General features: G+C 42.1%; 1 protein-coding gene across 1 annotated transcript in view; it reads left to right on the top strand.

Annotated features, from left to right (window-relative positions):
- The window catches only part of ABCA1 (ATP binding cassette subfamily A member 1), a 93,561-nt gene that overhangs the window by 10,343 nt on the left and 56,016 nt on the right, over positions 1 to 27,202 (top strand). Inside the window, exons 2-5 of the mRNA XM_041470647.1 lie at positions 5,851 to 5,994; positions 12,004 to 12,097; positions 15,407 to 15,548; positions 16,404 to 16,525. Coding sequence (XP_041326581.1) covers positions 5,929 to 5,994; positions 12,004 to 12,097; positions 15,407 to 15,548; positions 16,404 to 16,525 — 424 coding nt within the window. The 5' untranslated portion in view covers positions 5,851 to 5,928. The remainder of the gene's footprint in view (positions 1 to 5,850; positions 5,995 to 12,003; positions 12,098 to 15,406; positions 15,549 to 16,403; positions 16,526 to 27,202) is intronic.

The raw sequence follows: 27,202 nt of genomic DNA, 5'->3' as shown, positions 1-27,202 counted from the left end.
TATGGGCCATGCCTACTTATGGGGTACTATTTTAGAGATGAGCCGTTCAAGAGCAAAGGTTCTCTTTATCTATCTCTGAGATCATCATCATCTCTGGGAACAGAGGTCTTCTTTTTCCCTGGGGGCAGAGGGTCTTCATCACTCTTCTCTCTCTCTCTGTTCAAACTTCTCATGCGGTCACAGCTACTTCAACATCTGCTTGCTTTAGCATAGATGCCTTTGCTCATATCTTTGAATGTTTCATCTCCCCATACTTTTCAATGAGTTATAAGGAAAAAGTCTGATGTATCAATTACATTCTTCTCTGTAGCCTTACAAGAGGATTTCAGCCCAAACTTAAGGCATCTCCTCATTCTCCTTCCATCTGGGACTTGACTCTTTCTTCATTGACATTGGTGTCTTCATGTTGTTCCTATACGTGTCTTGACTCTGTCCTTTTCTCTCACTCGAGGGAGGATTGAAGGTCTGAAAACCTTATTTAAGCATTGAAAGAGTTAGTATCTCGTCTGGGGCCTGCTGATGGTGATGTGATCCCTGCCGGCCGAAGCAGTCGAGGTGATGGATTTTCAGGCCGCACTGGGGCTGTGTCAGGATCGGCCGCACGGCCGGTCCCGGGCCCTGCTGTGTTCAATTCCAGCCGCAGGGCCGCTCCCTGCGGGGCTGCAGGGCCGCCCTGGCCTCAGCCGCGCCATGCCGTGCGGGCAGGATGTCAGCAGCGCGGCCGGCCATGCCTTGGCCCAGGCCCCGCGGCCTCCCCTCCCACAGCCGCCAGCGGGCTGGGAGCGGGGAAGGTCTTTCTCCAGAGCCGGAAGAGAGCTTTTTCACGGGCTTTGTTCGTCTTTAATAGTGTGTTCGCAGAGGCGTGTTCAGCTTTCTAGTGGTTTAACAAAGTGTCAATATTCAAAACTAGTTACTGTTTGGTTTTGTCGGGCACAGAGGAAACTGTTAGCAGCTTCTCTTAGAAAATCACTTCCATGACTGGCTTCTTCCCTCCTCACCAAATATCGATTAATGCAAAACCAGCACAATCAGAATGTCAGTTCATGAGTGAGGCCCTTCTATCCTGCCTTCATATCCACAGTCCTGAGACAGATCTGCTCTCCACTGAAGGCATACAGATCACTGGGGGACTCTAGATCTGGGATTTGGAGAATGCACATGGCTCATGATATTGTTTCCTTCGCAAAATGCAGCTTGACACTACCTAAAAGAAATTAAATGTCAAGACAATTATCAGTGTTCAAAAAGAGGACTGTATTTCTGCAGAAATCCAGTGTTTATGTTTTAGTTGCTTCTTTTCTTCCAAAATGAGTCTCATTTGACTTTATACTTGTATAGACAAGATCTGTTGGAGTTAAGCAGATGTACAAATTTTTTGTGTGGGGCAGGAAGCAGAAGTGCCAGGTCATGTCTGCTTGTGAGAAAGGAAAGTGCTGGCTCCTGTAGCTCATGAGGGCATAATGTGTAGCTGTTAGATTTGTACTCTCCATGGCCACTTGATCTGTGGAGAGTTGCCAGTGATGGTAGCTTCTGTGATAAGGAAAATGTGATTTAAAGGACTAGGGCTGCTAGCTTATTTCATGAAGTCCACTGAGTCTTCCATCAACTGGTGAAAGCTTTTTAGACCTGCTGACAAGGATTTAGTTTAAAAGTGTCTTGCCAGAGCTCTGAAATGTTCTAGTCCTGTAAGGTTTGGTAAGTTCACTTTGTTCCCTCTTGAAATAGTGATTAAATTTTTTTTTTCTCTAGGGGAAAGGTTTTTTTGCCTCCCCAAAGAAAGCAAACAGCTGCATTGTTTGCAGAAAGCTGCTTTTGAAGGCTATTTTATGTTTACTTAGTACAGACACCAGGCAAGGGGGTGGAGAACTGATTTTCTGCCACTTGAGCTTTTTACTTTCTAAATCTACAGCTGTAAAAATACATATATTTAAGAGGGATTAGGTTTGGAGACTGTTGGTGTACCAGCTAATGGACTTTCCAATGGCCATTCTACTTTGAAATAGTGGCTAGTACCCTTCCTTGAAAGAAAAGGCTGGCCAAAGGATGTATTTCATTGTCATCATGTTCAGAGGTTGCCCTGTAGCCTAACTTTCTCTTGAGTAATTTTCTGAATTGCAGAAAATGAGATGAAATTGCAGCTGTGTAGGTCGGGAGGCTGCTCAGGATTTCTGCAGCAGGGTGAAATGTCATGTGGAGGGAGGCTTCTGCAAGGCAGACCATGGGACAAGTGCATGTAATCTGCGCTTTAATTGTGCAGGTGGGTGTTGTAATGTGGTGCTTCATATCACAGAAAAAATAATGCTGTTGGGGACGGATTCCTGCAGCTTTTCTTACTCTAGACAGAAACCAGTATTTCTGCTTCAGGGAGTTCTGGGTGAGTGTCAGGAGTGATCACTGATAGCTGCTGTTGGCTCAAAATTTTACATAGCTGGGACATAAACCAATCATTGGAAACTAACAATTTTGGCACTGCAGTACTAAATGGCAAGTTGTATTTCCCAGCTATGTTGGACTTACCAGACTGGTCTGAAGTGGAGATAAAGTGGGACTTCTGCTCTAGCCAAGGTAGAAGCATTGGGTTGATCAGTTCTCTGCATCTTTGGCTTGCAGTTCTTGCCTGTTGTGAGCTGGAAGAACACCTGAAAGGATGCTCAGCTATTTTCCTCTGGTATTAGTTTTGCTGAGTGCTTTCTGATGGATTCAAGTGAACCTTGTGTCAGCAGTGAACCAAGTATGTCAGCCTTTGTGGATGAAAATCAGAGGTGACTAACAAACCTGTTCCTTGGTCTGTAACAGATACTGACTGGGGCATAGAGTGTCATTGCAGCTGTCACCCGGCATGGCTGGAAGAACTGGATACACTTCAGGCTCAGGTGTTGTGCTCTTGGTGGTTAGTCGGCCATTAGGCTCCATGCCCTACTTTAATGCAGGGATTTAGCTGGTATGCCTACATCTGGACAGTCCTCAAAAGTTAGTATTTTTATGTAATTTAAAACTTTTGTCCAGACAGAACAGGCCAGATCATTTGCTTTGTTCCCAGTAAAGTTTTGCTTAACTCTGGAGAGCTGAAGTTCAAGCAGGTGGCACAGCTGAATCTTGCTGGCTGTGCATGCTTCTGGCTGGTCAGCTGAGATGAGTTAAAAGATAAAATACATGCTCTTAGCTCTCTAGAGTTTGCTAACATGAGGTGAATGTTACAGCCCCTAAAGCAGCATTTCCATGTTCAGGATCCTGTGGACCAACTGCAGTTGCAAGGGATGAGTATCTGAATTTTCAATGATGTGCATTAAACCAGCTACCCTTTTATTTGCTCATTCCACAGACTGGTTGAACTTCTGTTTTGCTTCTGTGCAGGATATTAAGGTGCAGGAATAGGGTCTAATTCCATTGATGAGAGCACCAAAAGTCACTTTAACTCTCCATGGGATACTTTTTGTACTCTTCCTGTGGCACTTTATTCTTATGGGTTTTGGTGTTTAGCTTTAATTTCTGGAAAACATTGGAAATTAGTTTTTTTGCAGAGATTTAACAGTATTGGGGGCCTGAGAATGAAGTATGGAGTGGGTACTCTGAACACCCTTCTAAAGATAAAAAACAGCTGTTGCATAACTACCCGTGACTGTTAGAAGGCTGTACAGTCCCTTCCAGTCCTCTACTTCTGTATGCCAAACTTGTCCAGTAGCTGCAGGATTCGACTCAGGCGGCAAAGATTGTTTTGTGGCATGGTGGAGAGAACCAAAAATCAAATGGAAGTCTGTGACCACAGACCAGTACCAGTATTCTTGTGAAAAAATGCATGAAAATAGCCATTATCTTAGTGTTCTTAGAAAGATTTTGTACTACATTATTGGTCAGTAAGTGCCTTTGTAGTCTGTGAGAAGTAATCCAGGTTTCTCTTTAGAGTGAGTAAAAGTGTTGCCAAATCCCCCAAATACTATTCAGAAACTTAAGAGTGGAGGAAGTACAAAGGAGAGGTAACAATATTCCCTACTTAGTTGTGTGGCTAAGTTGATTGCAGTTTTAGATATGTAATATTGACATCAAGAGGAGGTGCTTCAAAGACATCCTGCCCCCACCCCCTGTATATCCAAGGCTGTAAGCAGAGGAGTGCTTTGGGTCCATGAGCATGGGTGCAGTCATCAGAGCCAGGATTTGTCCTCTGAGATTCCCCTCAAATGGCAGGCTTTTTCCCTGCTGTGGATGTGCCAGCAGCCTGCCAAGTGCCTTTCTCCAAGTATGGTATTCATGGTCTACCAGCCAGATGTGCATGCATCTGCAGTGTGTTAGTGTCAGGGTGTTCCAGCCAGCAGGATGCACTGGGCAGGGAAGGATGGCTGTCCTGCCTGATGAGTTGTAAATCCCTCTGAGAAGGAGGGTCTGTGGAGGTCCTGTCAGTGAGTTAGAGCAGCACCTGGCAGAGGTTAATGAGCCCATGACTGTATGCTCGCTTGCTGGTGTGCTGGTATGAGGTTCAGTTTGTAAGGTTTTGTAGGCATCTATTACTGCTCCTTGGTTCTCTGTACTGGTGTTAAGAAGCACTGTTGGCCTGTTTTGGTACTACAGCGTAATCATCTACGGAACTCGGTGTAACAGGTTTATTTTTGTTAGTCATGTTAGAGAATTTTTTTCTAACACATTTCTAAATTATTAAGAGACAAGTTTTTAATCTGCAAGTCATTGCAGTAATGGAATTTGGATGAGACTTAAAGATGACAATTGTTCATCATCTCAAAGCTCAGATCCTTAATTTTTTGTCTGATCTTTCTCCAGTGTAGGTCTGGCCAGAGGAGGTCTTATGTTCTGAGCACATTTATGTATTTTTTGTAATCTTTTCAATGCAGTTTGCAATCAGACATGCAGCTCTGAATCTTAGGGCTAGGATACTGTTATGTGGGACACCAGAATCAAATGTGTGTGTTCCCAATTTAACAGATGTTGGAAAGAGTGGTTGTCTTGGTGTGTGTTTGAATCAACTGCTAGTTGTCCTCTTAATGCTGATTCTGTCAACAGAGTGTATGCAGGTACATAAATCAGAATTAATTTAATGTGGATTAACTAAGTTCCTGTGCAGACACTTGCTCAGGATTCAACTGCTCTTAATTTGAAGTGGCCTTAAAACTCAGAAGTAAGTTAAGAAGTACCAAGCCTATACTAGGCTTATTAATTGCCACCAAAGAGAATAATTTTTTAAAATAATTAATATTTTTTAATCCTATATACTCTCATACTGTAGCAAGACAGACACTTAACACACAACAATTTTCCATTTATTTAATCTAAATGTTAACAACCCTAACGTCCTTCTTAGTCACTTACTTTCAAGGGAATGGGCATTTCTCCCTTGCCTGTTAAATGCACAGCAGTTTCTCCTACAAGCAGTGTTGACTGGACTTCAAAACAAAGGTTTTCCTAATTTGGCAGGCAGCTTTTCACCATTATAAAAGTGTATATGGGAAGAGGCTTTAAGGAAAAGTATTGAATTGTATGGTTCAATCTTTTTTGGAGGGATCTTTAAATCATTTTTCAAAGCCTCTTACTTATTCTCATTCTGGGCTGTCCTTGCTCTTGGAATTTCTGGGGCAGAAAATAAGAGAATTGTATTACAAACCTCTTTTTGTGCTTTGGAGCTCTGAGATAAGAAACAGTGAGTCTAAATCTGAACTTACTGAGACCTATGAGACTTGGCTGGAGAGCATGGGGTGAGAAAGAAGGCAGTGAGGTGTTCCATGGAGGGGCTGCAAGGTCACAGAGTGCAGCCTCTTGTCTTTGCCTGTCTTGTTACCTTTTCTGTTTTGAATGACAGAACTTTCCCCGTCCAACTTTTTTCCTGTTTTTCTTTTCTTTAACTAGTTAATGCCTGGCCACAACATTTGTACTGTGTACTGCTGCTGCTACACAAAGGGAGCTTCTAGGCTTTGCTGAAGGAAGATGGCTTTCTGGACTCAGCTGGGATTGCTGCTATGGAAGAACTTTACCTACAGAAGAAGACAGACTGTAAGTATTAGCCCAAGGGTGTTTTGAGATCTTAAGTTACAGTTTTGTAGCTTACATGACTATACAGCTTTTCAAGAAAAACAGGGAAACGTCCTGTATCTTACTCAATGTTCATCCTCTAGTGATCCCTGGCTGAGCAACTTGTCTGGCTTTGGAAAGACCCTATTCAAACTGGAGAGAGTGGTGTGTATACAGAAACCAGAGGGCTTGAAGGTGCTCAAGACTTCTGTCCTGAATTCCAGTGTGAGAGAGTGTTGGAGTACTGAAACACTGGTGTCGGATCAGGCAAAGAGGATGCCTGAGTGCTGTGTGCAGCAAAATAAATGTGAAATAAAAACCCATGCTGGGACCTGCTCCACTTGGTGGGTGAGGCGTTGCCAGGCTGCAGGGATGTGCCTGCGAGTCATTGTTGCTGCAAGCTGCAACAATGGCAACAAAGTTTTGCCACGTCCTAATGGCAGAAGTGGCAGAGGCAATAGCAGACATCTCCAGTCACTTTAATCATTGAGAGTATCCCAAACCTGCTATGTAGCTTTACAACAGAAGTGGATGGCATGAAGCATGTTCTTGTATCTGTTGCATGAGGATAAACTCAGGCAACTGATGTTTTTCTGCCAGGGTGTGTTCTGAGTGGCCGAAATGCTCTCCTCACCATCTGTTAACAGTGTGGAAATTTACCTGTTAAGAATAGACAACACATAAGAAGAATTTCTCCTTGTGATAAAAAAGGCACAGGAGTGTGGATCCAGTATGGTATCCTTAAAATTCTTTTGCCTTAAGACTGAGACCTCATAGGATGCTATACCTCTTGCAAGCAGCTAAAAGTCCGAGAAAGCACGGGGGTTTAGGGAATATCTGTGTTGAACAAGGGCATGACTTGTGCAATAGGCTTGTTCAGAGGATCTGGCCTGTTAGATCTGACCTTGAGGAGGTATCAGTAGGGAATGTGAAAGGAACACGAGTTACTGAAGTGGTGAGTGGAAAGTGGTCCCTGATAAGCTTTCTGAACCCTTCAAATGTCAGGATGCTTGCCAGCTGATTGGGTTGGGTTGTTTTAGAAACTCAGTGTCACAAGGGAGGAAAGGCTATCATATTTACCGCTGGTAATGGTCACAGTCCCTGAAGTCTTCACTCAGGTGTCCGAGACCTGTTTTTACAGGACTTGGGTCCAGTGAATTCAGAGCTGGAATTAGTCCATTGTTAAACAAAACAGACAAAAGGGTTCACCGCCTCCTTGTCTTTTCTTGTATATAAACAGAGCTGCCAGGACGACAAAATTTTTGTTTTGCGTGTTTTTGCTTTTCATGGAGCTTGACCTCCCAGGATAGGACTGTCCACCAGAGAGCTCATGGACTGTGGCAACTGCAAGGAGTGACCCTGTCTGCTCTCTGAATCTGGGTAACATCCTGGCCTTGTGAACAGTCTCACAGTTTAGAAAAATGTTACAAATGAAGCTGGGAGAGTAGTCTTGAAACTGGCTCCTTAAGGAGCTGTGGCTCCTTAAGGTTGGCTCTTCTCAGCAAATGCCCATGTAACCTAGGCCCTAAGAACTAAAGATACTCTTCCTATCTTGCTCCTGGAGGCCTAAATTTTGCCTGTTACCAGGGTGTCTTTAGAAAGTAGGGGAATTCTAGAATGTTGTGGGATTTTTAGAGTGATGTTTAAACTAGGTAAACCGGGAGACTATTTTAGAGGAGCAGAATTTTACAGTGTGAATGATGGCTTGGTATATTTTTGCCAGGATCTTCTGAAAATAGTAGAATCATAGAGACATTAAGTTTGGAAAGGACCTCCAAGATCATCAAATCCAGCCTTTGTCTGAACAGCACCATGCCAACTCTAAACTCTACCACTAAATGCCACGTCCAGTCATTTTCAGGGATGGAACATTTCCAGGGACAGCAACTCCCCCACCTCCCTGGGCAGCCTTTCCCAATGCCTGCCTTTTTCACCCTTGCAGTGAAAAATTGTTCCTAATGTCTGACCTGACCCCTGAAAAAGCTAGAGGCTCTGTCCTCTGGTCCTGTCACTAGTCCCATGGGAGAAGATAACAACCTCCATCTTGCTAGAACCTCATTTCAGGTAGTTTTAGAGAGTGTTTCTCCAGGCTGAACAGCCCCAGTATTGCATCAGGTGTGAAAAGGTCAGAGTTTAACATGTGTATCATGTCAAGGTAGCTGTAGGCGTACTGGGCAGCAGAGATGCATTCATATTCTTCAGTGGTGCCAGAGAAATGCAGTAGGGTAACCATTCTGGATCTGCTTAGCTATTTCTTGGTACCTTCTGACAGGTAGGTATCTGCAGATCTGCTGTACTGGTTTCCCATCAAGTACCCCAGAGGGCATGAAACTGCTCACGGTCTCCATTCCACACTGATTATTAGTCAATTCATAATGAAGGCCTGAGACATGGCTTGTTTTTGTGGGGCTCCTCAGTTATGCAGCAGTTTTCTCATTACTGGTTCTCATTTGGAATGAGAAGATGTCAGGAGGAAAAGCCCGCTTAACAGGAAATGGTAGAGAAGAAGCAGAACATCTCTTACCATGCTGTTACCACAGCTGCACAGTTCTTTCTCTTTGCTTTCCTGTTAGGAGACCATTGTCCTTGAGCTGAGTTGTGTTGATGAAGGCTCTCTCGCTTTTGTACTTACTGAAGGTGTAGCCTAGAAATAGTTTCATCCTTACCCTTCTCATGAAAAAATGTGGACTAGCCTTGGCTTCCCACTGAACCCCATCGTTGGCTGCTGTGAATTTGGGCTGCATTGCAAAACCTAGGTTCAAAGCTCACCCTAATGTGTGCAGTTCAAGTGTTACTTTGTACTGGATAGCTTCCAACAACACTGAAGTGGGGGGAAGGAGCTCACATGGGGAAAGAGGAAAGAAAAATTATGTTCAGGGGTCACTGTGTAAAAACCTTTCTCTCCCTGCTTTCTTGAAAATGAGGAGACACATCAAACTTGCATGGAGAGACTGATCAGCTTCTGGTAGCTCCCTGCATTGAAACTGGACCATAAAGGGGAAAAGGAGAGTTGACGGTGGAATGGGGTGATAGTCTACTTAGTTCTTGCTCAACAGATTTCCTGTTGACACTATGTAGAGCTCAGTGTTTAATGGCATCCTGAATCAGGCAACTGGTATAAATTTGGCATGCTTTAGAGATTAACCTTGGTAAAATTAGGACATATTTGTTCCTAGCTGAATCCACCTGCTGTGTACAAATGAGATGTTCCTTCTTCAAGTCCAGATGGAGCAGGGATAGGTGAAGTGTTGGGTGCTTGAAGATTCATTTCATTATTTACCAGGCTGGTCATTGCAGCACAAAAGTGGCAGAGGAGACTTGGTTTTTCAATATCTGCTTAGAATGAATTTCAGTGAGACATGTTCCCTTTTAGTATCTTTGTGTCCTTGTCTGGAAGGGCCAGAGTGGATGAAAAGTGCTGTCACAGCAGGGTCAGGAAGCAGTACGGGAGGGAACCTACTGACCTTTAGGAGCAAAGGAAGATAACTCAGTTTTTGTTGAGCAGCAAAAGAGACTTGCTGAGAAGTCTCTACTGACATGCTCCTGACACTCTGATCTTGTCCTTGTGCAAGCCTCTGGTGCAGCGGTTACCAGCTGTCTCTCACAATGTAGCATTTTGGTACCTACTATGATGCCTTCCTTCAGCTCTAAAGGTGAACTTGGTCAGTTTGAGCTGCTCCTTTCTCTATCGTCCCCGAGCCTGTTGATGTGCCGAGTGAGGTGTGTTGTGCATGCAGCCCACATGTGGTTACCTTTGTGACTGAGTAGCCAGGTGTGCAGAAGAGTAGCTGTGTGTGCTGGTGGCCTGTTCCCCTTCAGCAGCAGGGCCCCTTGGTGTGTGGTGTGGCTGGGGCTCATTCTCTGAGCAGGCCAGGGCTTGAGCTCAAGGGCAGCATTTCTCATTGGCTCTGTAGCAGTTTCAGGGCTGTGAGAGGCTATCTGTCCATGCTGGTCAGCCCAGGAAGCTTCCACAAGTCCAGGTGAGACTGTTTTTCTCCAGACAGTGTAGCAGTAGTTGCTTTGGGGTGCATGCTGCTTGCCTACAGCCAGGTGCAGAGGGCTGTGACATGTGCTAAAGCATGACCATTGATGCTGGAAGATGAAATGGACTTGTCCTGGTTTCATAGCCACTTTTCTGTCAGGTGGAGGAAAAGTCCTGCTATGCCATCCTGGCAGCCACTATAAGAATATCTTGAAAACAGGAATAGACAAGCTGTCAGTGTCCTATGTCTAAACATTGATCTCTGGAAGCCAGAGCACTGTTTAATGCAGGCTGTCCATGTTAATGGCTGAGTGTGTGCTGCCACTACGTCGTTTATTGCAATAAGAGACCAGAGATACTGGTCTCTTCCTGGCACCTCTGTTAGCGTGGTCTCAGTGGTGTTTCTTACCCAGTAGTTGTACAGTGTGTGCATGACAATAACAGATGACAGAATATTCTGAGTTGGAAGGCACCCACAAGCATCATCAAGCCCAGCTCCTAAGCAAATGGCCCACGTGGGGATTATGTCAGCAACCTTGGAGTTAAAAGCACCATGCTCTAACCAGCTGAGCTAATCTCAGGATCCAATGGGTAAAATAATATCCCAGAATTATCTTGCAGAGACTGGCACTGTTACCGGGAGTGCCTGGAAGACTGATGCTCAATTTTTATACCTTTTAGATAGAGGTGCTATTTGCTGTTTGATGTCAGTTATGAAGGGTATCTGTGAAAAGCCGTCCTACATAATTTCCTCTGCTGGATTAAGTGACCTTGGTTTTAATGCTCTGTTTTTACAGTGTGTGCTTATTTTGAGGTACAGTAGTTACCTAGAAGTCTCTCACCTCAAAGTTTGCATGGAGTGCCTTGTGCTGAGTGTTAAGAATCCAGTTTTAGCTGTTAATGATGGAACATGGAAAAACATGTTTGTGAGTGGGGATACTGCCTCCCTCTAGGTTGCAGGTCTTACACTCTGGCTTTTAAGGAGAATGATGTAGACCTCCTATTAGAAAATACTGAATTTTTCAGGAAAGAAGTGGAAAAGGTTTTTCTTCATTTGACCAAGAAAACACTCTGTTCTGCTACTAGTAATAGACGAGAAACATACAGAATAGCAGCATAAAAAGCTTTCAGTTTTTGCTTGTCTCATAGCTTACTGAAAATTACATGTTTATGCAGTCTTTCTGGAGTGAAAAGTAGGGATGTGGCTACTGAAGCTCAAGCCTGGGAAACTTGAGCTTGTCTCTCAGAAGCTCTGGGCTGGAGACTTGCTTTTGTCCACATGCTTCTGGGGGATGTGATGCATCTCAGTGAATTTTCCTGCACTTCAATTCTTTGTCTAAGAAATGTTGTATATTTAATAGCAGGCTATTTCTTCTTCTTGTCTTGTCCCTCTAAATAACTGAGTTAATTTGCCTGCCTGATACTCACTTTCTGTAGATGACCTGCACCAGTGGGTGCTGCCTACCTTCAGGAAAAATATAAATTGGAACAAAACAGACTAGATATGAGCCTAATCTTGGTAGTTCTGCTTTCTACATACTAATACATTCCTGCAGTACTGAAAGAGTTGATGTAGCATGCATCAGCACAGTTTCCATGCCTGATGTGTTAGGGTAGAAGCTTAATGGTCTGTTGTGAGAATGGGATATAAGTACCCCACTGCCTCAAAATATGGGATAAAAAATTCAGCTCATTTCTAGAAAGATTAATTGGGAGGTTTCTTTTAGTCAGGGGACAGAAAAATATTAAAATAAGCCAAAAATAGCCCTTAAGCATATCCATTTTAGTTGAATAACTGGCACATATCAATGAGAAAAAAATTGTAGTTCTTTGCGGATTATCCTCTGAAGCTGGAGGAACAAACTTCTTGATCCTGGCATGCATAGGCAGCGCAAAGTGAGACAGTGCTTACCAAACTGTTTTGGCTTACAAGTGGATTGTCCTAGAACTTCTGTTCTGACCTTTATTTTGAGTATGATGTCTTAATACTTTGCCTTTATTGTTTCCAGTTCCAGCTGCTGATCGAAGTTGCCTGGCCTCTGTTTATCTTCTTCATCCTGATCTCTGTAAGACTTTCATATCCGCCCTATGAGCAGCATGAATGTAAGTATCAAACACAGCAGCTGCACCGAGAATGCTTGTTTTTTCATGGTTAGTACACAATAATGCAGCTGGCAAGATGCAAAGAGCAGTGATTCCCTACTTCAGTCAGAAATATGCAGGAGAGCTTAATAACTCCTTTGCTTCCACCTTGGGAACTGCAGTTAACTGATGATGTTTCTCCAGGACTGTAGGTCGCTGCTCTTTTTCTTGCTGTTTCTCATTTTGTGTTTATATTACCTAAGAATTTGCTGTACAACTCTGCAATATCTGTAAAACGTGCACAGAACCCCAGTCTTATTTTTCTTTTTTGATCTGTGTGTGACTTAGCATAAAAGAATGCAGTGTTCTGATCTCTAAGAGGGCAATCTTGTTTCCAGGTAATAAAGTGCATTAATGTATCGCATTAAAGAGCACAAGAAGGATTCCATTCCTTCAAACTATTACAGTGTCAGCTCTGCATTTAGTAGATTCAGCAGTCATACATCGCTGACAGAAAAACAATTCTACTTTTTTTTTTTATCCTAAATGGGCACATTTCTTCTTTTCTTTCAAAGGAAGCTTGTTCTTTATAAATGACTATCTGTAGGTCTCCTTGGTTGTCATTTGATTTAGGAAGCATGACTTGTTGATTAGCAACATGGTGTTTTACTGTGTTTGGTGACAGCTTCATACTGCAATTAACTGATTGTGGCATAGCTCTTTGTTTATCTTTCCTTAGCCTGATTACTGCAAGGTAAGGTTTAAGGGTCAGCAAAACATGTTTTTGAAGGGCCCTCTGAAGTGTTTCTGTCTTGAACTAAGGAAAGAACTCCCTTTTACAGCACTTATTCTGTCTTTGCTGTGTCTGGGGCATTTTGTGCTGTTTGCTGCTGGTATCTTTTAAAGCTGAGGTATTAGTGTTTGCAGTTTCCCATTACACTTTGGACTCTGCTGATCCCATGTACTGCCTAACTCACTTTTTTCAGCACTCAACAGCATAGTTAAAACTTCCCTAAGTTAAACCTCATACTTTACATGGAATTTGAACTGCCTCTTCTGACTGAATGTTATGATGACATTAGGAGAGATACCTGTAATATAGACATGAGGCTGAAGAGAAGTAATTAACACTCTACTCAGCTTTTATAAATAACTAGTAACCTCAGTGGTAATTAATTTGAGGTATGGCAGGGTTGTATATAAACTGAAACCTAGCAAGAGCTGTGATTTCGTAGAACTACTTCGCTTGGTCTTGCTAGTCAGTAGCCTTCATGTAAAACATTTGCTCTGGCACCATGGTGTCATAAGCATAGTTTTGAGTCTTTCACCTACAATCCTTTTCCCTTCCCATTTATGTTGACTATTATTGCTTTGTCTGCCTTCTTACATTGTCCTGAGCAGTTAGAGAGCACAGGGCATCTGGTAACTTTTAATTCACTTCTATGGCTAATTCCTCTTCATTTTTTGAAGAGCTTCTTTGAATAGGTTTCTAAATTGTGTTGTCTGGATTGGTTTCACTGAACGTTCACTTATGCTGACAGATGTGGATGTGTTGTGAAGTGAAGCAGCTTTTGCTGAGCTATGAGCAGACATAGAAAGACAAAAGGCTTTTGGGTTGATGGCAAACTCTTTGGCAACCCTGTGGATTCCTTAAGGGAAGTAGGATTGTTATCTGTAGTGGCAGTGTTGTATGCTGTTATGAAATCACTTTTAGGTGATAGCAGTAATGCCTGGTGATAGCAGAAACAGAGGCGTGTGCAAGTGCTTTGTAGCCTCCACATAGCCTCAGTATTTTAATGGTACTCTTTTTCAACAAACAAGCAAAATTCAGTTTTCTTTCCCTGGTTGAGAAGAACCAAGAATTGGACTGTTGTCAGGGTTTCTTGTTTCTAACGGCCTGGTTTAGTGTGAGGAAGTTTTCTCTTAAAATGTGAAGGAACAATTAACTTTGAAGTGATAGCTTTGTGGCATTCACCAGACTAGTGAGAGAAGACATATTAGTTTGCTATTGGGCCAGAGTGCTAGTCATGTCTTGTGTTGTGTAGAACTTTTCTTTTCTGTTCCTGTCACCCTTCAAAGGATTCAAAATGCACTTTTTTGGCAGTGGGAGGGAGAGACTCTGACAAGCCGTGACTAATCTCTTCTGAAAAGCTAGATGTTTGCAGCAATGTAATTGAAAATTATGTGCTGTTGCCCTGTTTTCTGTGTATCTTATCTGATTTAAAACCAACAGATTCCTGCTATACTCTTGGAGAAACTGGTGTTACATGCATCACTGTGTCTAAAAGGTTACCATCAACTCTTGTGTGCCATTCCTCTTTCGACATTGCTCTGAACATTTTCTTGGAGTTACTAACAGTGTAAAATTAAAGGCATGGAGGACAGAGAAGATGATTCTCTGGGAAATTTTACAAGATGAATATGAAAGTCTTAGCATTTTTCCTCTTTCTCTCTCCCCCTCCTTCACCACAAGCCCCTCAGCCAAGAGCAAAAAGGCAAAATGAAACAAAAGTTAGGTCAGGTAAATAGTTCTTCTATTTTAAACAGAACTAGGAGCAAGAGTTTCCTGGGTACTGGAAACAAATTTCGTTTCCTTAACGCTTCTCCTGCACAGAGTCCTTGGCTTTCTCCAGGGAGGGCTGATAAGATTCCCATCTTCCTTCAGCCACCCATATTAATCAGCCTTGCTGTAATTTAACAGCTTTGATGGTACTTCTTTCTTGGGCTTTGATACTTCTGTTGGGATTGTGGAGGTAGGGTGCCAGCCCCCTGAGTGATTGCAGGCCATGCTGGGAGGATGAGGTGGGCACCAGAGGGGAGGGGGTGGGCGTCTGGTCCTCTGAGTCTTGAGATACTGAGAAAAGTGCATAATCTTCCTCCAGGATCCTGTCCCTAGTGTGGAGGTGAGGAAGTAAGCTCGTTGTGAAAAGCAGCCTGACAGTTTATATAAGGTCCAGGATTATATAAGGGAGGCCTTTCTTTCCCAGTCATTGTGGGGTATGGGATTCACAACTATACAAGTGGCATACTGGTGGAGATCTGCCATGAGCAGTTTGTTACTGCTTTGTTCTTATACAGGATGTAAACTCTGGTCTGTGACTTCACTAGTTCTTTAGTGGAAAGGTTTAGACTTCAGCAAGAAGATTTGAAAGAGCAGTGTAGAGAATCTAATACAAGCTCAGTCCTTCTTAGTGTTGGCTGTTCTGCTCTTTCATAGGCCTCTTTGGGGCAATAACCAGTGCAGGGTTAGCACTGCTCTTCAAATACAATGCCATGTAGTAGAGGATCATATCATGTGTTTGTCTGCTAACTCCTATGTTTCTATTCTAGGTCACTTTCCAAATAAAGCTATGCCTTCGGCAGGAACCTTGCCATGGATACAGGGGATCATCTGCAATGCCAACAACCCATGTTTCCGCTACCCAACTCCTGGGGAATCCCCTGGTATTGTTGGAAATTTCAATGCCTCCATGTGAGTCTGTCTGCTTTTGCCTCATCTCTGTTTTTGGGGAAACATGGGGGAAAGGGATATTTTGAAGTCACCTACCAACTGTGAAATCTTACACTATGTGAGGGTTTTACAGTTTCTATCACCTCTGAAGTACCAGATTCTTCAGTTACCAAGTTCATAGGGGCTAGCAGACAGCCGGTAGGTGTGCAGAATTCCCAGATTCAAGTACCTGAAGCTCTTGGTGAATGAAAAGCTTTGTGTGGATAAGGACTGAGCCCATTCTCTTACCTGGGCTCAGAATTTGACCTCAAAAAAAGTCAGGCTTTTTAAGATGCTTCTTTTTTCAGAACATCTTTTTTCCTGGTTAATGAACCTCTGAACAGCATAGAGTGAGAGGCAGTTGAACAGGTTTAGGGAGTACTCCCTGATGTTTATTACTTATTGCTGGCTAACGTGATGCAGGAAGCACAGTTTATGGCCAGCTTTCCTATACCTTGCCTTATTTGATACATTCATGGTCTCAGGAAAGATAGGCTTAGTGTAGAGCATAGTGCATCTGGAGAAGCATTTGAAAGGAGCAAGGATATTCTTAAATTATTGTGCTTCTAAGAAGCAGCAGTTTATGGGCAGCAGGAACCCTTCTCCATCTCCGTCCTAAAACTGCTTTCAAAGGCATGATGTTCCGTGTAACTTAGACTGAGCTTGCATTAGCAGACATCTTTTATTAGGCTCCTTGGATTGTTGACTAAAGAGTTTTTTGTGCTGAAGTGAAATAATTAAAGGGGATTAAAGCTTGGAATTGGTATGTAAAAGTGTATCTGTGGATGGTGGCTCACGGAGCTGATGGCTGCTTGTTGTTTTTCTGTTTTCCTGCAGTGTTTCCCGCCTGTTCTCGGATGCCAGGAGGTTACTGTTGTACAGCCAACAGGACACGAGTATAAAGGATGTCCAGAAGGTCCTGGGAAAACTACGCAAGTTGGGAAATTCCTCTGGCTTAGGTAACAGCCTGATAGAAAGAGTCAATATCTGGTATTTCTGGCCTGCTTAATTCTGTGTGCGTGTAAATTTCAGGAATGTGCCACAGTGTGAAAGTGCACAATTATAACTTATGGCTTATCAAATCTTTTCCAATCTTGCAGAAGTACCTTAAGCCTTTCTTCTGTCTGAGCTTTGTGTGCTCTTTAATTTTTTTGGTGGAAGAAAAAAGGTGTGGTATGTAATGCCAAGAACAGCAGCTGTTTTGGATGTGAAACTATAATCCTGGGCGCATTGAAGTTAGTCAAAGTGCTTGTTTTCTCAAAGGAGCTGAAGTAGTGTGTCTTTTTGGAAAGCACTAGTTATTTTGATATTTTGTGAAGCAGTGAACACAATGTAGTGTTCGACTCTCTGAGCTCCAGAGGGAAGTGTGCTGGAAGAATGCAGATGGGGAAAAACTGATGTTGGCCTCCAATCTACAAAATCAAAGCTGGTTATTATCTGACAATGAAATATGCATTTCCCTTCTTGTGTTTGATTTTGGAGGGGGATTTTTTTGTCCCTATATGACTTTGATGTAGTATACTCTCTGATATTGTCTGGCAGGATTTTGAATGGCCGGGTACAAAAGAAAACTGTCTGGTTTCACTGCCCTATTTCCTATGAAAATTAAAATCCTCCCATTTTTAGCTTGTGTGAAGAGATGGTGTGCCTTCCCATCCTGTGCAGATAAATGAGTGACTAGTGTGAGATCGCATGGGAAGCTTGCAGTGGAGCTGGGATGTAAAAGAGCACTGTCCAGTCTCAGGAAATGTGACAAATCTCTTGCTATTGCCGGTTCTCTCTGATGTGGCACCTCGTAAAAGTTTTTTGGCATATTGTTCCCTGAAAGATTATCTGTCTTGGCCGCTGTGTTAGTGTGGCATGTGGCTACTGAAAGTGATGGAAAGTAACAGTTTAGAAAGACATACAGCAGGGAAATAGAACAGGGAGCACAGCCATTGAAAGTCTTTACCCACAGCCTTTATGCAGCATGTACAGCTCTTTGGACATAGGTGGTATTTTGGTGTGTTGTGAAAATTGCTCTTGGTTTCACAGCAGTAGTTCTTCTCAGCTCTTATCATTTGAGGATGGCTCAGGCAAGTTGCAGGAAGAAAAGTATCTGACTTGGTATGATATGAATAGTGTCACATAGTGAAAGCACAGTCTGATGTGTACTGAGCACACTTAAAGCAGAGATGGTGTTTTTACATTCTTGTGTTGCTCAGTACATTGCAGGTCACCTTAGAACAACCTGTGCCTGTACTGTTAGTCACAGGTTGGCAGGTATGTGCTGAAGGTATGTACAGACATGGACTGTGCAAGGTATTTGTCTTGGGCATTTAACCCCCCTCTCTCCTCTTCAGGGTTGTGCAGAATTCTGATGTGATCACATCTGCATATAATACTGTGGTCTACTGACTGACCATTAGTTCATACTTGTGTATAAGGGACATACCTCCTTGCTGAGGAGCTCAGTATCCATACCACCAGGCCTTCTCTCATTTTACTCAGAGAACTGGAGAGTGGCATCTTCGTGCTTTTACCTAAATGTGGAGCAGCTTCAGAAGGGAGAGGATACAGAGTGAACCCTTTGTGCAGAGATGGACACACAATGAATACAGCCAAAATGAGTTCAGATGACTATTTCCCAAGGAGAAGTTTGATGTTGTTTTCAAGGATATCTTCAATTTTTTGGTTTGATTTGCTGAGAACAAGCTCCCTCCATCAGAATGACAGATATTGTTGTTACTGATTTTGCACTTCTAGTAGTAGTATTTTACTCTTTAGCAATACTACTTTTACATTTGCATTGACAAGTTAACTCTTCCAAAGAGAGTAGATCCTGGTGTGGTGTTTTGTACTGAGACACGCAGTGAATGTCAGACACGGACATTTACAAGAACACTATCAAAGCCATAAACTGAAGCTCTTGCTGCTGGGGAGGTCTGAGGGGGAGGAGTGATTCCAAGAAGAGTTTTGCATATGGAGTGCTATACAAATTGAAAGTCAAAAGGCTCGTGTTTCTCTCTAATGTAAAGACTAGTGGACTGACTGTAAAAACAAGCCTCAGACCCAGTCATCACAGACTATATTTCTATAATAAAATATTTCAAATGTGTAATCAAAAAATCAAGCTTCTGTGAATGTCCATTGTTGGTAAGGCTTTTGGAGAACAAAACCTGTTTGTCTTTCTCATGCTAATTTACAAAGCCATCCAGCTTGGTGGATCCTGCTGGTTGTGTGATTCATTCTTTGAAAGCATGCATGAAACAGCATCCTCTGATCATAGAAGCACTCATGTATTTATACTTAGCAGTGCTTAGATTCCTGTTTAAGGAAGGTCAGCTGTTGATTATGAGGTGTGAGAGATGCAAATCCTCGTCACTCTGGAGCATTTCTTCCAGTGACTCTGGGAAGCTAAGGAGACAGTAGGAGTGGGTGTCCGATGTAAGTGCACTACCCAGCCTGAAAGTACTGTCTCTATACATGTGTTTCCCCCAGTAGCAGGAGGGCTCATTATCAATAAGCTAATAACTGAAAATGTAATATCCTGTACGTTTTAACTCTGGCCTGGACCTGAAGCCATTTGAATTGGTGGTGCAGACTGGTGCAACTTTGCAACTTCCCCGGTGGGATGGACTGTGCGCTCCTTGGTGTGTGACATGGACTCTGTTGGAATTTCAGCTACTTTCTCCCCTCACACACTCCTCCCACTACTGCCTGATGATTTTGAAACAGGCTTCCAGGAGCTGATCTCTCATTGCTAGCATGCAAATTTGAGCTAATGCTAGTTATGCCGAGCATTCATGTCTATATCTGGCTTCTGATGTCTGAATCTGTTCAGAGGGCATTTGCCAAAATTCTTTCCCTGGAACCTTCTTTAAAACAACCCTCACAAACTAATGTTCAAGGTGTGACTCTTAGTCTTCTGATCTAAAGTTAGGCATGAGCTGAACCTTGGGGATGAGAGACCTACTTAAGATGGCTCACGTTGCTTGCACAGGTATGAGCATGTCAGCGTCTTTGTTAAACACAAGGTAGGACATGAAGGTTTTGTTCAGGACACACTATCCACTCATTTCAACAGGCTTTCTGCTTCTTGATAAGGTGGGAGATAATTCCCCATAATAGGGCTGTAGGAATTGGAGGAGGAGCACCAGAGAAGACCTCTCTGTTGGAGAGGAAGGTGTTATTAGTAGGGAACAGTCCAGTGTTGCTTCATGCAGTACCTTTTTTGGCCAGGATGAAGTGCTAAGTGGTGGTCTGAGGGAGTTCAGCACATGCAGCTGTCATGCTCTATGGGCACTGCTATTGTGTGGCTGCTTCCAGCAAGCCCTGAGCAGTGAAATCTACGTGCAGGCACACACATACCATAATATAATCAATTTTGCAGGAAGGTGCCAGGTGCTCTCTCTGTTCCAGTTGTTACATGTCTGTCCAGCAATGTCACCAAGGTCTTTAACACTCATGATAAGGCAGAGTGCAGATCAGTACAGAGAGTCAAAGACCTTGCTGACGGCACTTTCAAGAGCATGACAAGGCTGCTGGGATTGCCAGCTGCAGTAGGTTTGGATTGCTGGTTGCAGGCACTGAATTTGCAGCTGGCCTCGGTGCCATTTTATCAGGCTGTTTGCAAGAAATAAGCTTTTGTTCTGTTTTGAAAGATGGAGATACAGCTTGCTGTTGACTCTGAGGCACACTTTCTTTATTTCATCCTTCTATCTACAAGACTCCAAAATACTTTGTTCTGCAGTGCTACAGGGTAATAAATTAACAGGTATAATTACAGCCATCTTCTTTGGTTACTGCTAATAGTTGCAGATATAAGCCAGCCTGGCTAGTATTTACTGCATTGCTCTTAGTTTTCAGTGATCCCAAAGGGCATGTTTCTATTTTTCTTGAAGGCAGCCCAACTGAACAAAAATGGAGCAATGAAATAGGCAGAGGGAAACAAACGTTGCCTAAGAAATTGCATCAGAACTTGGGCTATTATTCCACATGTGCCCTGCCTGTCCCAGTTGTTTGCTGGATTAGTACTGCTTGTGGCAGAAGAGACAAACATCAGCTGGGTGGCATTCTTTGCTTTGTTGCACTCTGCTGCACAAAGAGATGTCGACACTGAAGGAGTTTGCAGCTTGTCTGGTCAGTGCTATTAGTGCTTTTTTTATTTAACAGGTAAAGGATGGTAGAGGACTTGGGCTGAAGAAAAGCCTTTGGAAAGGCTTTCTGGTGGCTTGTGTATTACTGTATGATTACAGGGTGCTCAGGGAAACAGGATGTCATACATTATCTGCTAGGTGACATTAAGGTGATGGCTAACTCCCTCCTCAGTGTCTTGTCCCTAACAAAATTGAACCAACGCCCTCAAGTTAAACATTTAGATTGATTCTTATACCTGCCTATGCCTGCCTAATTAGACTGGTTTCCTCCCTGACTTCCTTTGGGAAGAATCCTAGCAAAAACCAGCTAGGCTAGAATGAAGACTAGCAAACCATATGTCCAGGTGGCCTTCATGCCCAGAAAAACCTGCAAACACCAACTGTGGCAGGGTGGCATTCCTGTTGCTGCACATAAATACGCATCTGGGTTCCCTGACAGTGTGCTCCATAGTGACATTCAGATCCTTGCCTTTGCTTTAGGCTAGGGGAAAAGTGCTGCCAAAAATGCTGCCCTGTGGTGTCAGTAGAGAGGTCTTGATTTATTTGGGTTGGTAGGAAGGCTGCTTTACCTTTGTGTATTCAGTAGCAGTTACCTTGCGCTACTAGCCCTCAGTAGAAGTCCCTAGGGCATTCCTGGCTGCTACTGCCTCCCAGCCCAAAGCATCCCTCCAGGAAGCGGAGTCTGTGTGGGACTGTGTGGGGACCACAGTGGTTTCTGCTGTGGTCAAATGCAGCCTGTCACAATGAGCAAGTGGAAAAAGTGGCCAATACTGGGTACTTGGGTCGCACAAAAATTGTAGTTGTTGATTGGGTAGGGGATTCTGGTACACATGGCTGTTTTCCCACATTTGCCTAATTAATTTTTTCCTTCAAATCTCTGTACTGCTGAACAGGCATATTCATGAATGTTCTTAGAGTTTATTTTTTTAAGTAAATGGAAATTGTTTAGGCAACTGCAGATCTTCTGGAAAAACATTTCCAAAATATTATTGGAAGGGCACTTTAAGTCCTTACTACAGGCCGTGGGCAAAGCCTCTCTCTGAATCCAATTGGTATGTTATTTTTCTTGTCTTCAACTGAAACTGAGAGGCTGACAGTCAAGAGATAGGCAAAAGCAGAAAAAACTTCTTATGGCAGCACTGGTCCCAGGTTTTTTGTTGGGCAGTTAGGTATATAGCTTTAATTAGGTAGGTGACATATTTGCATAATTCAGAAAATAGCATCCTGTAACTACAATACAACTGGATATGGAATTATCACTTTCAATAGAGCCTGCTTGTGCTTTCCTTATTATTTGGAAGCCAAGGATGTGATTAAACTAATAAAATTATCTTGATAGAGGCCAAGGTACAAAGGTCTGCTGCACTTTAAAATCTGTTTCCAGGAGAATCATACTTGTTTTCCGTGAGACTGTTCATGAACAGTTGTTACTATGTGACTTTGCTTAGAGGCTGAGATGGGTAAACGCATATAGCATAATGTGTGTTGCTGTATTCTGATTCTGTAAAACTGGGCTTTAGTGACTTCTTTTGGTCTGAACTTCCTTTGTACAGAGATACTTTTGAACATAGAAGTTTAGAATTATGCCAGCTGGGATTCTAGGTAGATATGTATGGATGTGATAGAGCAAGACTGAAATCTCTTTGCATGGGGAATTGAAAAAACATATGCAGTGGTACATTAAATCTGGCCTTGCTGTAGTGTCTGAACTATACTAGGTGACAGGAGCTTGAGAAAAATGTTTCTGAGAATCCTGTTGCAGAAGACTGTGTGAAAACTGTTAAAAAAACATAAGGAAAACTGCAACCTTGTTGGCATAAGGCTGTGCTGGCAGTATGGTTACTTTAGAACCAGCTAACCTGATGGTGCCAGTTAATGGTCTCACTGTGTGGAGGGGAGTCAACAGCACCTGTAACTACAATTAGCAACAGAACTATTCCAGTAGATACCAAGTTGCAATTTCTTAATTTCATTCACCTTTATCTTTCTTAATTTGTCTAGATAAAGATACAATGATAAAGAAAACAAGAATTGCTTACTGTGCTTACAGTAATTGATAGTTAAGCTGCAGAGGTAGGACCTCTTTAAAAGTTCTGGGTGGTTTTTCTTTAGTCTTTAGCCTTGTCTGTCAACGCTGACTTTTATTTTAAACCAGCAAATAAAGTGGAAAGCATTAAGTGAACAGTTAAACCTCTCACACTTTGCTATTATCTCCCTCTTTTAATGTAGCCTTGTCAGTACAGCTTATTAATGTCAGGACTGTGTTGCCAAAACTTACGCTGTTTTAGCTACAATTTGCATTTATTTTCTGTTTTCTACTTTGGCGAATTCTACGTTTCTTTTCACTGACTTCTAATCTCTGATTTGTGTAAGACTGCATTGGGTCTGTTTAAGCTACATTCTGAAGTTGGTTGAGACAGCAGGATAGAGACTTTCCACATTGAGCTTAGTGTTAGTACTCCCCTAGGAAATATGTAACACTGTTATCTGATGAAAAGTTCAGCTTTCTCAGGGGATTTCTGTGAGCCTGAGCTCTCATGAGAGTGGAGATTGTGAAATTGCCCCATTTGGAAAAAGCCCTGTACACTTCTGTGTTTGATTGGTACTGAGGCCAGAGTGCCTAATTTGGGTCTGACCTCCCATATCTCCTGAGTTAATATTCAGCTTTCGAGCTGTCTCTAGTAATAATACATTTTATCTTCAGCATGTATTACAAACACTTATTACCTAATTTTTACAGCATTCCTGTGAGCTAAATAAATAAACAGCTGCCCTCATTCTCAAACACAGTAAGATGTGGCAGTTTTCAATGCAGTCAGGATGCAATACAAGCTGATGACTTTTAAAAAATGTTGATGGTAAATCAAGTTCTTTATAAACACAGGCAAGAGGGCAGAGCACTGCTTGCCCAATTTTTTTGAAAATTCATGACAGTTCAATTTTTGGGCAGTCTTTCATGTTCTATTTAAATATTTTTGGTCATAAAATAAGTGATTTTTAATAACAGGATCCTGACTAAAACGAAGCAAAATATTCTGCCACCGGTTGCTGAATTTATTTGCAGCTTTATTAAAATGTGGCATTCTCTACTTTCAACCCTAGATATTTTTGTTGTTGCTGTGTTTTATTGAGTAGTAGTTGTGAATTGTTTGAAATATATTTTTAATTCACTTTATGGGTTTTAAGTTTATGCTTTCTTATGTTTAGTTTTCAAAATTCTGGACAAATCCATTGAATTAAATGCAGCAGCTGAAAAATTTAAAAAATAGGCATATGCTTATGTATTTAGTGAGTGTCAATAATTAACAGAGTTTGTTAAAACTGTGTATTGCTTAGGCCTGTGTATCAGGAATTCTCAGCTGATAAAAAATTGGTGTACCTTTAAAAATTTAGTGGAATGTAGCTCATCTACTAGCTGAAGATCTTGCCCTAGCTTTTTTTTTTATGCTGACCTGGCAGCACTCTGTGTGCTATATGTGGGGGAAATTCATGCTGTTCTGTGACACACATCCTCTGTAAACAGCCATAGTTTCCTTCCCTTTCTAATTAGTTTTAAGAATGGTGCAATAAAAGACCCTTTAAAAGGATTTAAAATAAGACCCTTTCCTGTGAGTTTTAGTGTTTTGTGGTGGTTTTTTCAACCTTCTTGAACATTCTTGTTCTTCTAAACATATTTTAGAGGATAATAATAATAATAATAAACATATTTTTAGAGGAACATACTACCTGAGGTAGTATTTAGATGTGTTTTTCTTGACATTGTCAGAAGATTTATGTAACCACAGACAGTCAGAACTTAATAAGCATAAACTATTATATCTTTGGAGGTCTTTTCCTTATAGTTCTCTATCTGTTCTAACAAGTGCAGCTGAAACATAATTGGACCATATCTGAAGCTGACTAAGCATAGATATGTGCCAGAAGGAGATTTGTTGATGGGGCAAATACAGCTTACTGCAAAGATAGCAGTATCTGAAGTCTGAGTGCCTGTTCTGGATTGTGCCAACCACCTCCTTAGGAAAGCAGCACTGCTGCCTACCCAACAAAAGGCTACTTCAGAACAGTAGGGAGAAAAAAAAAAAAAAGTAGATTTGACACTTGAGACCTGATGTAGACATGGAAGTCCATTGTCCCAACAATTTTCATTGTAGCAAAGGCACAACTATGCGACAACATGGTCAGTAGCCATCACCTGTGGTTTTACCCTGCTCTGTTCATATGCTTCCCACTTAGCAGCTGGGGAACAGTGTGCTGTAAAGCCAGAGAACACAAATCAGGACAATGAAGTAGCCCTTTAAGACCACAAGTGTCTTCACCTACCTGGTCTTTTTCCTTCTTTTTCATGTTATCTCTGCTGCTAAATTAAAGTACAAGGAATTTTACTAGTGTATCCATAGAAATAATGTGTAAGACCTCTCCAGCAGTACATACTCCATTTTCTTCGGGTAATTGCAGAGCTTTCTGACTCTGATACACAGAATCAGGTTCCTAAAATACCAGGAGACACTGCTCTTCTCTGTGCTGAGGGTAATCCAGTCATCTATGTAAAGCAGAGTGGTGCAAATGCTCCAGGGTGTATTTTCAGCCAGCAAGTTATGACAGTACCAAAGGGAAGGACTGGTCAGTGTATTGACAGTCCCATAGAAAACCAGCTGAAAGGATGAGCTCCTGAAACTACCAAGGCAGGGTCTGTTTGGACCATCCTGATGTAGTGTACTATAGTGTCACACTTACAATGTGAGAGACATGATTTCCAGCTAATCACATGATTTGTGTGAATTGGGGAGTCATTATTTACTAAGCATCTGTTTTTCAGTCCTTCCCAAAGATTGAGAAAGTTCTTCAATTATTTTGAAGTGCTATTGCTCAACAGTCAGATTTCTAATAGTGAAGGGCTTGAATAGTTGCAAAGGTTGTCCTAAACTAGGTGCAGAAAACACAATCTTTCCTTTAGTGATGAAGTTTGAGGGTTTTATTCCCTTCTGTTGAACTTGACACTCAAAAGCAAACCCAAACTATCTGTAAGGGTACGTTTGCAATGACCAACTAAACTAAAATGTAGGGAGCAATCATGGGAGGTTGAAATAATTTAGATGTAGATATATTTTCAGTGGAAGTAGACAGTGTTTGTGGTTAAACTAAGTGCAGTGTAATGATTGGCTTATTGTTGTTAATCTTCAGCATTTTTTGATTGGTTATACTCTTTGTTCTGAAGGTGGCTTATGCTGCAGTGTGCTGGATAAGGAGCATTAGGACTTGGCACTAAATTCAGAAGTGTCAGGTCTTCCGTAACATAGAAAAAGTAAGAGCTACTGTGATCTGCTGACTGCAGACTTCGTATCTTGCTAAACTTTAGAATAAGTCAGATGTCAGTTAGGTTCCCCGAATTTGTGACAAGTAAGAGGAACAGATATCTGGCAGGATGAGCCCTCACACCCAAGGGAGGGGTAGCTTTTTCGCTTCTCATCAGCCTTTCTGTGTAAGGAGGAGCAAATACAAGTGCAGGACAGTCAGGGTGCTTTGATCTTGGAAAGCTCTGCCTGCTGTTTTGCTTAAGGTTCATCATTACCCATGCCTGTTTAATGGGAGAAGATCTTCAAACTGGATAGGTGTTGCTGTGATAATTTTCAAGTAGGAAAATACTGCTGGATACATTCTGCCTGCTTGTTTTGGGGAGAGAATGATTCTCATATAAGTGTCTTCTGGTTGCATTTGAACTAGCAGTCTCACTGATGCATGCTTACATAGCCAGATTATGAAAACACTTCTGCTATTAGTAATGGTCATTTGATGTCCAGCTCTGCCTTTTCCAGTGATTTGAATTTCTACTAAATTTACGGTCACTTGCTCAAGTAGAAGGAATTCTAGACAGGGTCACAGCTTATTCTTTCAACTTCTGCTTAGCTCCATGCATTTTAATAGCATAGTGCCATTGCCATTCCTTTTGTGCTTATGTTTGCCATTAGAATTGTGGTGGCATGTGGTATGTGACTGGATGTGACCAAGGCATTTGTCTTTCAGTCTCTCTATTGCTTGGGGTTTTGTAATATATTTTACTTTGAGTTGATGTTTTGAAACATCTAAAACCTGTATATTATCCAGGGCATAATATTCCTAATGCAGTAAAAATCCAGTCTTAATATCAAAGAATTACTTCCTGCGTCTGTAGAAGAACCCATCTTGCCCTGAGCTGCGTTTGACCTTTGAAGAGCCTTCTCCTTAGTTTATACCATTTCTGAATTTGTTTGGTTTACACTCCTTAAAATAATTTTGTTGTAATAATTAGGTATTTTATATCATCACATCTGTGGTCCATCATCTCTGTGACTGACAGAGGCTAAGAAATTTGCAGTCTGTCCTTATTTTGTGAACATTAGCAGGAAAATTTTCAACCAGTTATAATGCCATGCAATTTGAAGCTCTGCTCAGAATTTACTTCTTAAAGCAATACAATGATTATTCTTAGGGTGTTTCCTTTAAGCCTGCTTCCCCCCCCGC

The sequence above is a fragment of the Pyrgilauda ruficollis genome, unplaced genomic scaffold (genome assembly GCF_017590135.1).
Source record: "Pyrgilauda ruficollis isolate IOZ18807 unplaced genomic scaffold, ASM1759013v1 scaffold106, whole genome shotgun sequence".
In the NCBI taxonomy this organism is placed as follows: domain Eukaryota; kingdom Metazoa; phylum Chordata; class Aves; order Passeriformes; family Passeridae; genus Pyrgilauda; species Pyrgilauda ruficollis.
The sequence above is the reverse complement of the archived record's forward strand: the minus strand, read 5'-3'. Positions and strand labels throughout refer to the sequence as shown.